The 14,153-nt window shown below is 40.4% G+C and overlaps 1 protein-coding gene across 1 annotated transcript in view; it reads left to right on the forward strand.

Moving 5' to 3' along the window:
• RYR2 (ryanodine receptor 2) overlaps window positions 1-14,153 on the forward strand; it is a 517,690-nt gene that overhangs the window by 108,302 nt on the left and 395,235 nt on the right. The window contains exons 9-10 of the mRNA XM_049697219.1: window positions 739-838; window positions 1,547-1,643. Coding sequence (XP_049553176.1) covers window positions 739-838; window positions 1,547-1,643 — 197 coding nt within the window. The remainder of the gene's footprint in view (window positions 1-738; window positions 839-1,546; window positions 1,644-14,153) is intronic.

A 14,153-nucleotide genomic window follows, 5' to 3' on the forward strand; every position in this document is an offset into this window, starting at 1 on the left:
TCAGATGACTGCAAGAAGAAAGGTGGTGGTTCTTTGCATGCAGCAGCCAGGTAATGGCAGGTAAATAAGCAAGTCATTTGTCCTCATAATTTTGTTTTTCTTTACTTATCATTTCCGAACTCATCAATGATGGCTCTCAGAGGTGTGAAATATGATGTTCTTTTAATACATTTGACTTAAGAAGGAACATCTGAGATTTGTAATGTCTGAATTTTGAAGGACATGTATTGTCTTGGTTTTTGATACCTATTAGGGAATGTTGCCATCTAATAGCTATTACATCAGATTGTAGATAAAAGTTCCTAAAGGACCCCATGAAACTAACACATTAGTCCAGTAGGTTTAACCTACTTCATTGTCAGCACACTGTCACAGTGTGATAGGTAAAAACTTAATTATAATTTTAATGATAAGGGCCTACTATCTGTACAAATTTGCCCATCAATAAGCCTTTAAAACGAAATAGTCTGTTTTCACAAATAAATCTATTTTATTTGTGTTTTCGGATTAGTGGCTTAAGTAGTAACTCTTAGAAGGAAGCTGAAAAATACCTAAAGTCAAATATAAACTCCAATTTTTTTCCTACTAGTCTCTTCATTTTTGAGTGACGGGATTGCAATGGAGGCTCTCTGTGGACAGTCCCACGTTGGCAGCATTCAGTTTGAGATGCCAGAAGCACTTCTGTGTTGAGACTTACCCAGAGCCTGTAGTGATGGCCTTCTTTTGCTTCTAATGCAGCACTTGTCTTATGGCAACGGCAGCCTGCACGTGGACGCCGCTTTCCAGCAGACCCTCTGGAGCGTGGCCCCAATCAGCTCAGGAAGTGAAGCAGCCCAAGGTGAGAACTCCACTTCCATTAGGGGGCTGGTCCCCGTTGCAGAGTTGGCAGTCATCTTTGGGATTGTGATAATGAGTAAATTCATTAGAGCTGTTGGTGTCAAAATATTCTGTAATGCAGATACATAACATTTAAGAAACTCATTTGAATTGCTATTTAAAAGTGAAGTTTGTGTGAAGGTTTATCTCCTCTTATTTTTATGCTGCCGTCAGCTTTAGTTTATTTTTGTGTGTGTTTTACATGCTAGCTTTCTAGGGGTGATTTTCTCCAGTGTTTTGGCCTCAGGGTATTGCTTAGGCAGGCTACTGTCAAGATTTCTCATCTTCCAGGGTGTGTGACTTAGAACTGGATCACAGCAGTGCTTGTACATCAGGGCTTTCCCAGGAAATATCTGTGTGTTCTGGTTGTTCTCACTTACGTAAGTTCAAATCTGAGCCTATCCAGGCTTGCATGTTTAGTGGAGGGTTTTATGAGGCTGAGGTCATGTATAATCGTGGGAACATCACTAACTGTGGGACTTGGGAACCCAGGGCTCAGAGGTGGCAGGCAGGTGGCACCATCCGTCTCTGTGATTTTGGCCAGGTACTTAAGCCTTGCTGGACTCCTGTGTCTCTGTCTAGGAACATAGGAGATTGGAGCCAATGATCTGTTCAGCTGTCAACATCTGATGATGACAGTTCAAATGTGACTGCGTTTCAATCCTTCTAGGGTATCTGATTGGTGGTGACGTCCTCAGGTTGCTTCATGGACACATGGATGAATGCCTCACGGTCCCTTCAGGAGAACACGGTGAAGAGCAGCGAAGGTTGGTACCTGAGCCCAGCGCCTTGAGCCTTGCATTTTCTTGTTTTGATATAAGTTTTGTAAATTAAGGGTTTGTCTGTTCAGGCCATTAGCATAAGAGAAAGTGGGCCACTGTCATTCATCTGTCCACTGAAGTGATCCATTGCTGGCCTCCTCTGTAGTTTTTTTCTCATGTATGGTTTTGACTACCTATGAATAGAGTTGCAGAAAATTCTTGTATAATTAAAACATGGTGAGAAGCAGTGAATACAATAAACTGAGTGGGAGGAATGAACACATTCACTTACTTAAACCTTTGTGAAATGTTCGTTCGTTTTGATGAATCCTCTTTCTGGAATATTTAGTCTCCAGTTCAGTTTCAGACTTCTCAGATTGCCCAGAGGTTTAGGACCTTTTCCTGTTACCTCCCATTTACTGAGATAGATAATAAAATGGAGCACTTTCCCTAATATTTTATGTGATTTTAATCTCTCTTATGTTAATATTATTTGGCATTGGGCCAAGATGGCAGTAGCCTGGATCATGGGGAAAAGTGCACAAATAATCCAAAACCATAAAAATATTGAGGGTGATTTGAATGTTCCATTTTGCCTCACCAATTAATGGATGAATATGGTAAGTGCAATGCATAAATAAGCGATTATTGGGACAGAAGGCATGACCCGGGTGATTTATTATGTGGCTTTAAGTCTTTTAGTGGAGGTTTCTCGTCATATTAGCGTATCACTTAGATAACTATTCTTGATAAATATTTATTTTTGTAGTTTAAAGAATGATACAGAGAACATTTAGAAAGTTAGTACTTCTTTAATTAGCTGTTTAACCTTGGGAAGAGTCACTCTGAGACCTGGGTACTAGTCTTACCTCTCCCCAGGTAGACCTAGCTTATGGTGAAGCATGAAATGCAGAGCCTCAAAAAATGCCCTAAACGAAAAGTGCTGCTTTTAGTAGGTTAGGAAGAAGATGTTAACGGTGTGTTGATAGGGTTTATAGAAAAGATGAGACGGAATTCAAAAGACGGTTTGTCTGAGGAATTAATTCCAAACAGAAGACTCAGAGGGATGCAGTGCATACTGGGAATTGCAGTTATTCCCGACTGATGAGGGGCAGGGTGGAGGAAGCATGGAAACTAGACATGGAAACTTGGTCAGCTTTTTTTTTTTTTTTTTTCATCTTTATTGGAGTATAATTGCTTTACAATGGTATGTTAGTTTCTGCTTTATAACAAAGTGAATGAGTTATACATATACATATATCTCCATATCTCTTCCCTCTTGCGTCTCCCTCCCTACCTATCCCACCCCTCTAGGTGGTCACAAAGCACCGAGCTGGTCTCCCTCTGCTATGCGGCTGCTTCCCACTAGCTATCTATTTTACGTTTGGTAGTGTATATATGTCCATGCCACTCTCTCACTTTGTCACAGCTTACCCTTCCCCCTCCCCGTATCCTCAAGTCCATTCTCTAGTAGGTCTGAGTCTTTATTCCTGTCTTACCCCTAGGTTCTTCATGACATTTTTTTCCCTTAAATTCCATATATATGTGTTAGCATATGGTATTTGTCTTTCTTTTTCTGACTTACTTCACTCTGTATGACAGACTCTAGGTCCATCCACCTCACTACAAATAACTCAATTTTGTTTCTTTTAATGGCTGAGTAATATTCCATTGTATATATGTGCCACATCTTCTTTATCCATTCATCTGTCGATGGACACTTAGGTTGCTTCCATGTCTTGGCTATTGTAAACAGAGCTGCAATGAACATTTTGGTACATGACTCTTTTTGAATTATGGTTTTCTCAGGGCGTATGCCCAGTAGTGGGATTGCTGGGTCATATGGTAGTTCTGTTTGTAGTTTCTGAAGGCTCATTAGTGCCATTCCCACGGGTTGCTTTTACCCTGAGATGGTTGGGAAGGAGTGTGTGGGGAGGGGTGACGTGGTCAGGTCTCTTTGAAAAGAGTGTCTCTGACGAACAAGAAGAACTTAGATCGGAGGTGGAGAGATTCTGGAGCAGGGAAGCCAACTCGGAGAAGGCCGATGAAGTCATTCATGTGAGAGAAAAGGAGAAGCTTATCCTGGAGAGTGGCCGTTAGAATAGGACAGCCTGGCCCAGAAACATTTCAGGTCAGATTGACTCGTTTAAGGATGAACTCTATGTGGTCGGTGAGAGAATGTATCAGATTTAAGGGCAAGAAACTCCCTAGAGTTTCTGACTCTAGGGAAGAGAGATGGTGTTAAAGATTGTAGGAGATGGACAGATTTGATATAAAGGACTGAGTGAGATTTTGGACACTGGTGAGTACAGAGGGTCTATGGGAAGTAAAATAAAGGGTCTATGGGAAATTGGAATTTTTGAGTCTTTAACTTACACAAAGCTTGGGTTGGATATAAATCACAAGTGCACAGGGGGTAGTTGAAAGAATGGGAGCCCTAGGTAGAGAGGGAGGAACAGTGACTAGAGTGTTATGTTTAGCAAGTTGGGCATTGCTTTAAAAGGCTGCAAAGCCTTGGAATAGACTAACTAGAGAGGAAGCTGAGGATGGAATCCTAGGTAAGGCTGATATTTAGGACACTGACAGGTGAAGAAAAGGCACAAGAGAGGCAGAATGGTAGTTAAGTGGAGAGCCAGGGAAGTTCGTTATGGAACCCAAAGGAGGCTTGGGGTGTAGATGCGTTCAGTGATATAATATCATCATAGAGACTTAGGAGCAGAACGAGGTTGTGCCCTAGTCTTTTGGATCTTTAGTCTCTGACTTGTTAAACGAAACACTTGAAACGAAGTGATTCTTTGAGCCCACGTGCTCTTTCTACAGACACTGTAGAGATTTGTAATTAAGAGAATGGGCTGGGTTTGGGCCTCGCCTCTGCCACTAACAGTTGTGTGACTTGTGTGACTTAATTTCTTTAAACATGATTTTTCTCCTCTGTGAAATGCGGCTTAAATGTTAGCTGTTACTTCATGGGATTGTTGTGAAGGTTCAGTAGGAAAATGCATGTAAAACCTTGATGCATATGAAGAGATCAACAAATGTATTACTGTTGTTGTTATCTTATCACTATTGTTTAGACAGAAGAGCAGCATTTAGTCAGATATGGGAACGTTTGAGGGACCCTGGGCATGCGGGTGAAAGTATGGTAGAGCGTCGATTTTAGGGGAAGAGACGCTAAACTATATCAAAGAAAACCCTCTTCTGTTTTGAAATGAATGTGGTAGGTGAGAGGTGGGGAAGGGCTCCTCCTTCTTGCTAAGCTTTAGAAGCCAGGAATGGATGAGCATAGTTTTTAACAGTTGGGTTTTTTCACTTCCAAATGAGAATATTCAGCGTCGGATAGATCCCAGATTTCTTAGACTAAGCTTGCGGGCAATGACTGCAGTTTTCCACCTCTCCTGCACCTCTCCTGCACATTAGAGAGTCTGTATGTTAAAGACATACAGGGTTTTATTAAAAATGATACTTACAGAGCAGATTTCCTGCTAATTGGTTGTTTTGGGGGGATGCCTTTTATTTGTTTTTTTAATTTTAAATTAATTTTAAATTGATTTACAATGTTGTGTTAGTTTCAGGTGTACAGCAAAGTGAATCAGTTATACATATATCTATTCTTTTTCAGATTCTTTTCCCATATAGGTTATTACAGGATGTTGAGTGGAGTTCCCTGTGCTATACAGTAGGCCCTTGTTGGTTATCTATGTTATATACAGTAGTGTGTATATGTTAAGCTTAACCTCCTAATTTATCCTTCCCTGCCATCTTTCCCCTTTGGTAACCATAAGTGTGTTTCCTAAGTCTGTGAGTCTCTTTCTGTTTTGTAAATAAGTTCCTTTGTGTCATTTTTGTAGATTCCACATGTAAGTGATAGCGTACAGTATTTGCCTTTCTCTGTCTGACTTACTTCGCTTAATATGATCATCTCTCCTGCTGGTTGTTATTACATTGCTGTAATTCTTTACATTGCTGGTTATTACAGAGAAAACTAGGGGAAATGTCAAAGACATTTTGGTATTGGTCTGGGTCCGCTTTCCCATTGCATGCATACTGAAGGCTGCTCCTGTCCCCCGTCCTGTATTATTCTTGATTTAATGTTACTCATTTCTGTGTCAAATTAATCTCAATATGTATTCAGATCAACACATTGCAGCTCTTTCTAGGTAGTGATGTCAGTAAGAACACATCCTTAGTGCCCCTTGTACGGCGTGTTTACACGGGTGAAATTAGATTGAAATGGATGTCAGACTTGACATGCCTCATGACATCCCTTTCTCCCTCATGACTTGAGGGAGAAAATGAGTCAGAAATAGGCAACAGGAGCCTGAGGGATGTTGCTTAAGACTGAAAGTTATCTATGTCTTGATTACACAGTGAGATTGAACAATTTTTTGCATGTAATGATAAAAGTAATTCCTTAAATTTTACATTTATAGAGCCCTTTATTCCTTCAAATCTTCTTAATATCAGTGTGTAGAAATTTCTTTATCTTCCCCTGTCCTCACGCTAAGTCCCTTCAGTGTCTTACAGAATGAGGGGAAGGCAAAGGACGGTACAGCCAGGAGGCAGCCTTTCTTTAATTGATGTGAATCTGTATTGGGGGAAAAACGCATAGTGATAACCTTAAAAATGTATTTTGATTCATTTTTTAAAAAGAAGTAAAAATAATTTGACTTTCTGAGAGCTGGAGAAGTTCCAGGGAAATATATAAAGATTTCTTTTAACTCATAATTCTTCACCCTAATTATGATCTGGCTACACTCAATTATATTCTGTTATTAAAGTTAAATAACTAAAGTCAAATCAGGTTTGTTACAAGAAGTAGTGGAATTGATTAAGGAGATGGCCAGAAGTGACAGTTGCTTCTGAGTAATTTAGGACCATTTTGGTCGTAAATGCTGGGTTAGTAAGTGAATTTGTCAATCTGCTCATGCCTCCTTCCCATGACAAGTTTTGAATATACATAATAGAACTATAATTGTAGCAGTTGAAAATGCAGTTCAGTGATGGGTACTGTAGTTCTAGATACCGATGCAGTGATCTTTTATTATTATTATTTTATAATCTATTTTACGGAAGTATAGTTGATTTACAATGTTGTGTTCGTTTCTGCTGTACAGCACAGTGATTCCGTTATACATATATACACATTCCTTTTCATATTCTTTTCCATTATGGTTTATCGCAGGATATTGAATATAGTTCCCTGTGCTCTACAGTAGGACCTTGTTGTTTATCCATTGTATATGTAATAGTTTGCATCTGCTAACCCTAAACTCCCACTCCATCCCTCCCCACCATCCCCACCCACCCTTGGCAACCACAAGTCTGTTCTCTCTCTGATGAAGTGATCTTTAACTACCTCTTCACACTTAGATCTGTATATGTATGTGGTCTCCTGTGCATTGTCATGGGAGTGTTAACCAGACCCCCAGAATGAAGAGCATATATTGTCCCATTCAGTTAAGTGGAATTGAATTGGAGAATGAAGCCTACCAAAGTTAAATTAAACATATATTTTCCCCACACTTCCTGCTCATGTTGCTTTTACGGATTGAACTCTGACATGTTCGTGACGTAAAGCATCACTATGGTTTGATTTTAAATTTCTTGAGATTTTTCCAGAAAGATGTGTGACTCTAAAATTACCAGTATACAACTGGTCTAAACAACAATAAAAGTCGTAAAATTATCATCTATAGACGTTGTGAGCAGGCGGGGGAAAGGGAGAAATGCACGGAACGTTAACTGTAGAATTGTAATTTCTTTGTTCTTTTTCAAACTTTTCAAATAGTGAGATGGGATAAATTAAGGAGAAACAAGTTCTGCTACTTGGCAAGAGATCTGTCGGATGCCACACAGCTTTTAAATTATTGCTTTAAAAAAAGATTTCATTCTGGAGCCTTGAAATTTGATTATCAGTTTTCATTTCAAGCATGAAGTCTTTTCTATGGGGAGTGTTTTCTGTTCTAGATTCTGTCTCTGGATTACACGTTATTACTTCCATCCATTTTTACGGAATACAATAAAATGTCAACAAAGGCATTTACGTTATGTGCACACACGTTTACTAATGGATTAAATATGCACTACCTGAATGAAGTATGTCATACTTTTAAATTAATAAGTTTTAAGAAAGATGAGTTAGGGGAGTGTTATTCAGAATTATTATGTGAGATCTCTGATGTGGAAACCGGTATTAGGGGAACGTTTTTTGAAAAACATTATTTGTATGTTAAAACCGTTTTTACCACATAGCTCATAGGTAATTTTATTCATTTAATGAAAATCTGTGGAATGACCACCATGTTCTGAGTGCTGGCGTTGTTAGTATCTAAAAAGATACAAAGTCTCTTTTCTCAAGGAGTTTACATTCTAGTGGGGATATGTAACAATAAAAACTTAAATATGCTTGTTTATAAATGCACACACATACCCATGCATGCATAGATAAAATACACCTGATGGGGTGTGTGTGTGCATGTGCGTGTGTGTATGAGAGAGAGAGAGAGAGAGAGAGAGAGAGAGCGCACAGGCAGGCTTGAGTGTGGATAGAGAAGTTGTCCTGTTTCCATCTTACCAGGCATTACTCTTGGCATGTACTTGCTCTGTCTTGTTCCTTTCAAACTCAGGACCATTAAGTCATTGTTTCTGACAGTGTCTGGAAATAAATGCTACATTTGCTTTCCAGAATGTGACTCAGCAGGCGAAAGCCATGCCGTATGTATGCATGACGATAGTTTTGCCTTCACGCCCCTTTTAATATTATGATTCAATGCGCTTTACTTGTGAATAATTGATAAGGCATGAGATGGGTTTGATCTAATGAATTAAGTGTCTCTCTGTCTGGCTTAGAAGGACAGGCGTGGTTTATGTCTACGTACACAATCGGATGACTAATACCCCGCAGGGTTTGTATGCCCTCAGTCACCTACCTCGGCGCAAGCTTCTGAGCCTGCGCTGTTTTACTCCAAAACGGTCAAGTTATCATATAAGAACTTTCCTTCCTTCTCTTCGTGTCCTGTGTATACCTCTTTAGCCTGCATCTGGGGCTAGGACAGGTTTCCCAAATAGTTTTGCTACAAGAGTAGGCACATGAAGGAGCGCTATTTTTTTCTTCTTTGCCTCTTCTCCCTGGAGAGAGATGCAGTCTTTCCCCTAAACTTAACGTCCCTGCTGATGGCAGAGAGCACCCTGGCCTTGCTTCAGCCTGTCATCATTTAGCAGCCTGACTTGGTCTAGAGCCGCTCTCTCAAGGAACGACTGGGCTAGAAGGCACTGTTTTCCAAAATACAAGCTTTGAAGGCAAAGGATTAAACATATTCACAGAAATTGGAGCCACCGGATAAGAGTAAAAATGAAAAAATAACCAATTGAGGTGTTGGATGCACTGAAAATGAGTGACTGGGAAGAGACAATAGATTAAAAATCAACACTGAGAAAGAGAAATCTCCCAGTTATTTTCTCAGTGAAAATTTAAGACCATTTTTACTGGTCCACGTTTAGTTTCTTAACTTAATCTAGGTGTAAGCAATATCTTTCAGGAAGAAAAGAAAAGCTTCCTCTTTTTTAAATTTCCAAATTCCTTTGTGGCTGTGTTATATTCCCTATGGAGTGAAAAGTAAAAGTAGCAAATGTTTGTTGTTGTTTTTCTGCTCCAGTCCTAGTTATACGACTCTTTAATATGGATTCGGAGTGTAAGGATGTTACTGTTTTTAATCCACGATCATTCATTTATATTTTATGCAGATGTGACATCTCAAAACATACTGATCTTGGGTGGCCTCGGCCTGCAGCGGCTTGAAGCAGGATTTCAGTTCCCGGCCAGAGGTTGAGGTTGGGCAGCGGCAGTGAGAGCACTGAATCCTAATCTCTAGACCACCAGGGACCAGTGACAAGGCCCTGGCCCATCAGCTGCGTAGAAATGAATTTCCACATAGAGGTGGAAAGCAGTGAAGCAAGTAAAGTGTTTATTAGGAGGAAAAAGAGTACAGTACGTGTGGATAGCCACACGGGTGGCTCAGAGAGAGAGAGTCGCACCCTTGTGGTAGTTTGAATCACTGTTATGGGGCATTTCTTCCGGATTCCCTTTGACCAGTCATCTTGCTTTGCCTGGTTCTGAGTCCGTATTTGGTCTACCTCAGGGTCCTCCTCTGTGTGCGTGCACATCTCTTAGCCAAGATGGATTCTAGCAAAGAGGCCTGTGGGTAGTTGGCATCACTTATTGTGGGGTGGCGCCGCCTCCCTTTTCGACCTCCAAGGAGCCTTTCTGTGCGTGTGTAGTCAGGAAGGTCTCCTTGACTTCGAGGATGAGGAATATGTGGTCTTTTATCTGGGCAGGGCCCAGCCTCCTCTATCATCCTGCTTTTATGGAGTTTCTGCTGTTATGGAGTTTCTGTCCACAGGGGAGACACTGCTCAGCCTGAGGCCCATCCGTGTCCTGTCTCAATACCTGTTTCCCCTTGTGCAGCAACTTGAATAGAAATATCACAGACTCAGTCCTGAGTAAATATGTGATGCTCCTCTAAGTGTTGCATAGGCATATACTTTTGATTTCTCTGATACTATGAAGAGGTTCCTGGGAGCTTGCCTGGGGCTTAGCTGCTCAGCCACTCTCTTAGGCCCTTACGTAGTAGACTGGTGTGCAAGCAGAAATCCTACTGAGAAAATGTGTAAACTGAAACACTTACAATTTCTCTTTGCAATAATCTTTTAATCCTGGGTCTATTTTTCAATTCCTTTAATGCTTATTGAGGGCTTGTATGTTCTAGGCATTTCGATGTGTGCTGGCTATAAAAACATGAGATCGTAGAAAACGTATCTTACTATTCTACCCGTTGAGGAGGATTAGACAAGGAGGAATCTGTGCTGACCTTTGATTTTGAGGTGATACTTTCGCCAGCCTCTAAGTTAGTAGAACAAGCTTCTCTTCCCCAGAATTGTTTGGAACCTGCCATTCAGTATCAACTCTCAATGGAAATGGTGTGTGAGAAATTTTTCTGTTTTTCAAAGGATTCATAGGTGAATCCTCAACATCCAGGGTCTGGTAACACATTACCACACGGAACTTAATTTGGTTGAGGACGTGTTGGTAGTAGAATTGTCTGTGTCTTTAACTGCCCCAGGTAAATGGCGTATATCACATACTGCCATTTATTACCTTTACTGGTGTGTGTGTTCATCTCTTCTGTTTAGTTTTCAGCCAGGATTGTATCATTCATTTCTGTACCCCTTTCATAGAGTGACAAATATATGGGAATCTGCGCACAAATGCTGATTGTTTTGTGTTTGTGAAAGAAATTAATGGAGAAAAAAAGTCATGCACTTCCTTGTAGGTTGTTTAAGGAGAGCAGTGGGATGCATGCATTGAGAACCGCTCTGGTTAATTCAGAGGGGTTTGAGGTCCCCGTTTGTAGGATTTCAGTGACTCCTAAAAGATTATTGTCTGCTTGCGATTCCAGGAGGGGCAGAAACCAGCCGACCAACCTGAATGAACAGAACACTATTTTGAGGCCTATGAGTCCCACATCCTTGGCTAAGAGCCTTCTCTATTGGAAGCATCTTGACTTCACGTCACTCCACAGGGAAGAATCCCTATTCCTACAGCAGGAGTCTGAGCCTTGAAGACAGTGATTTAAACAAACTGGTGGGGTGGTTTGTGGATATTTTGACAGTATGATGTATGTTATGGATTTTTTCAGAGAAAACTCACATACTTGCCAACATGCCAAACTTTTGCCTGCGAGGGAATTTTTGTGATGTTAACGTATGTTTTCTCCCAGTATTTTTCCTATTATTTTTCTCCACTTAAGCAGCTAGCAGTCCCAGTGCACTTTTCTCCTCAGGGGAGGTTTGAGAGTTGGCAGAAAGCTGAACTTTTCTAGAAGGCACTTCCCTTCCTGACTTTTATTCCCTAAAGACTAAATCCAAGGAGGTTGTTATGCTTAGTGTCTTGCACACAGGGAGAGAGAGGTTCCCTCTGACAGAAAAAGAAGAGAAGAAAGGATTTTGCCACAGACTCAGAACACACTCACATGGAGCAAATGGACGCCCATAGCCAAAAATATATGAACCACAGCCCAAACCTCACACTTTATATGAAATCTAATTCAGATGGATCATGGGCTTAAATGTAAAACATAAAACTATAAAACATTTAGGAAAAAATCTTTGAGATCATAGCGTTTATAACTTGACATCAGAAACATGTCCATGAAAGGAAAACATTAATAAATTGATCTCATCAAAATGAGAAAATTTTATTCTGTGAAAGTCCCTGTGAAGAGGATGAAAAGATAAGTTATAGACTGGCCAAAGATATTTGCAAATCATATGTCCAACAAAGGACAAATAATCTGAAAATACAGAAAGAACTCTCAAAGCTCAACAGTAACAAACAACCTAATTAGAAAATGGGTGCAAAACATGGACGGTGGTTTCACTGAAAGGGCATACAGATTGCAAGTAAGCACAGGGAAAGATGTTCAGCGTCATTAGTGATGGTGGAAATACAAGGCCACCAGGTGCTATCACTACACACTTATCAGAATGGCTAAAACAAAACAAAATACTGATAACCAAATGTTGGCGAGGATGCAGGGAAACTGGATCGCTCATAAATTGCTTGTAAATGGTATAGCCGCTCTGGGAAACATTTTGACAGTTGCTTAAAAAACTAAACATGCACTGCCATACGACCTAGCATTTCTGGGTGTTTATCTCAAAGAAACAAAAACTGTGTTCACAAAAATACTTCTTCACAAATACTTAGTGTAAAGCAGCTTTATTTGTAATAGCCGAAAACTGGAATCAGCCCAGATGTCCTTCATCAAGGGAATGGTTTTCCAATCTGCAGTACAACCATAGCATGGGATGCTGCTTGGCAATAGAAAGGAATGGCCTGTTGATACATAACAATTGCGATGGATCTCCCGGCGGTTATGCTGAGTGAAAATTGTCAATCCCAGAAGATCACATACTGTGTGAGTCCATGTTTATAACATTTTTGCAATGAATCTTAGAACTGGAGGACGGATTAGTGGTTATCCAGGGTGAGGGAAGCAAGAGAGGGGAGCGAGAGGGAGGTAGGTTTAGTTAGAAAAGGGCAATGTGAGGCATCCTTGGGGTGTAGGACCTTTACAATGATGGGGTTCGAGGAAGTTACCCAGTTAATAAAATGGTATAGAATTTAATACGCACACACAGACACATACTCAAATGAATATAAGCAAAACTGGAGAAATTTAATAAGATCAGGGGATTGTATCAAAGTCAATATCTTCCTTGAAAAACTGTTATATATATATATTCAATTACATATGTATGTAACTTGAATATATGTGTAGTTACATATATGTGTAACTATTATACTATAGTTTTAAAATATAGTTACATATATAATAGTACATATATAGGTAACAGTTACATATATATGTAATACATAGTTACATGTATAAGTAATAGTTACATTACATATATAACTATTAGTTACATATATATTACATATATAATAGTTACACATGTAACTGTTAAGGTTATGTATATATGTAACTATTATATTAGAGTTGAAAAATATTACTATTAAGGGAAACCAGACAGATGTTCAAGGGATTTTTCTATATTCTCACAACAGCATGTGAATCTATGGTTATCTTAAAAAAATTTTTTTTAAAGCATTCATAGAGACTGGGGAGGGAACAGAGTTTTCTGAGTTCCACTTTCAGGCTGACCAGTACTCTGCTCCCTGAGAGCTTGCTACTCCCCATTTCATCCTGGCTTATCAGGAGGTGGCAAGACTCAGAGGGCAGTGGCTGTGGGGTTTTTCACTTGAGCAAAATGTCCTGAGCCTCTCAAGTAAATGGAAAGCATCAGCCCTCAGACTGGACAGGAGCATGTGAGTAGAGCCCTGCGCTTAGAAGATCTAACAAATGAAGTGGGCTTACTCCCCAAGGTCCGAGATTACTGTACTACGCCAGCAACAATAATAAGTGCTTGAGGGCTTCCCTGGTGGCACAGTGGTTGAGAGTCCGCCTGCCGATGCAGGGGACATGGGTTCGTGCCCCGGTCCGGGAAGATCCCACATGCCGCGGAGCGGCTGGGCCCGTGAGCCATGGCCACTGAGCCTGCGCATCCGGAGCCTGTGCTCCGCAACGGGAGAGGCCACAACAGTGAGAGGCCTGCGTACCGCAAAAAACAAAACAAAAACAAAACAAAACAAAATAAGTGCTTGAATTCCACACTAGCTTGATGGACTCAAAGTTGAAAATAATTGTATTTTAAAGAGAATTTTTTTAAGTGATGGTGATAACAATAGTAGATGAGTTATTCCAAGCCATGTTTCCCTCTGAGAAAAACCAAAAATCTGTTCAAAGATAATTGAGAGCTAAAAAAGTAGTGAAAATGTGTGGAGCCAGGTTCCCAAAATAGGAGACGGAGGAGTGAGTTCGGCATCTGAGGAAGCTTCTTCTCTCCAGGGGATTGCAGTGGCTGAGTGGCTCAGAAGTGGGGCAGAGCTGTTGGAAG

Source organism: Orcinus orca, chromosome 14, assembly GCF_937001465.1.
Source record: "Orcinus orca chromosome 14, mOrcOrc1.1, whole genome shotgun sequence".
In the NCBI taxonomy this organism is placed as follows: Eukaryota; Metazoa; Chordata; class Mammalia; order Artiodactyla; family Delphinidae; genus Orcinus; species Orcinus orca.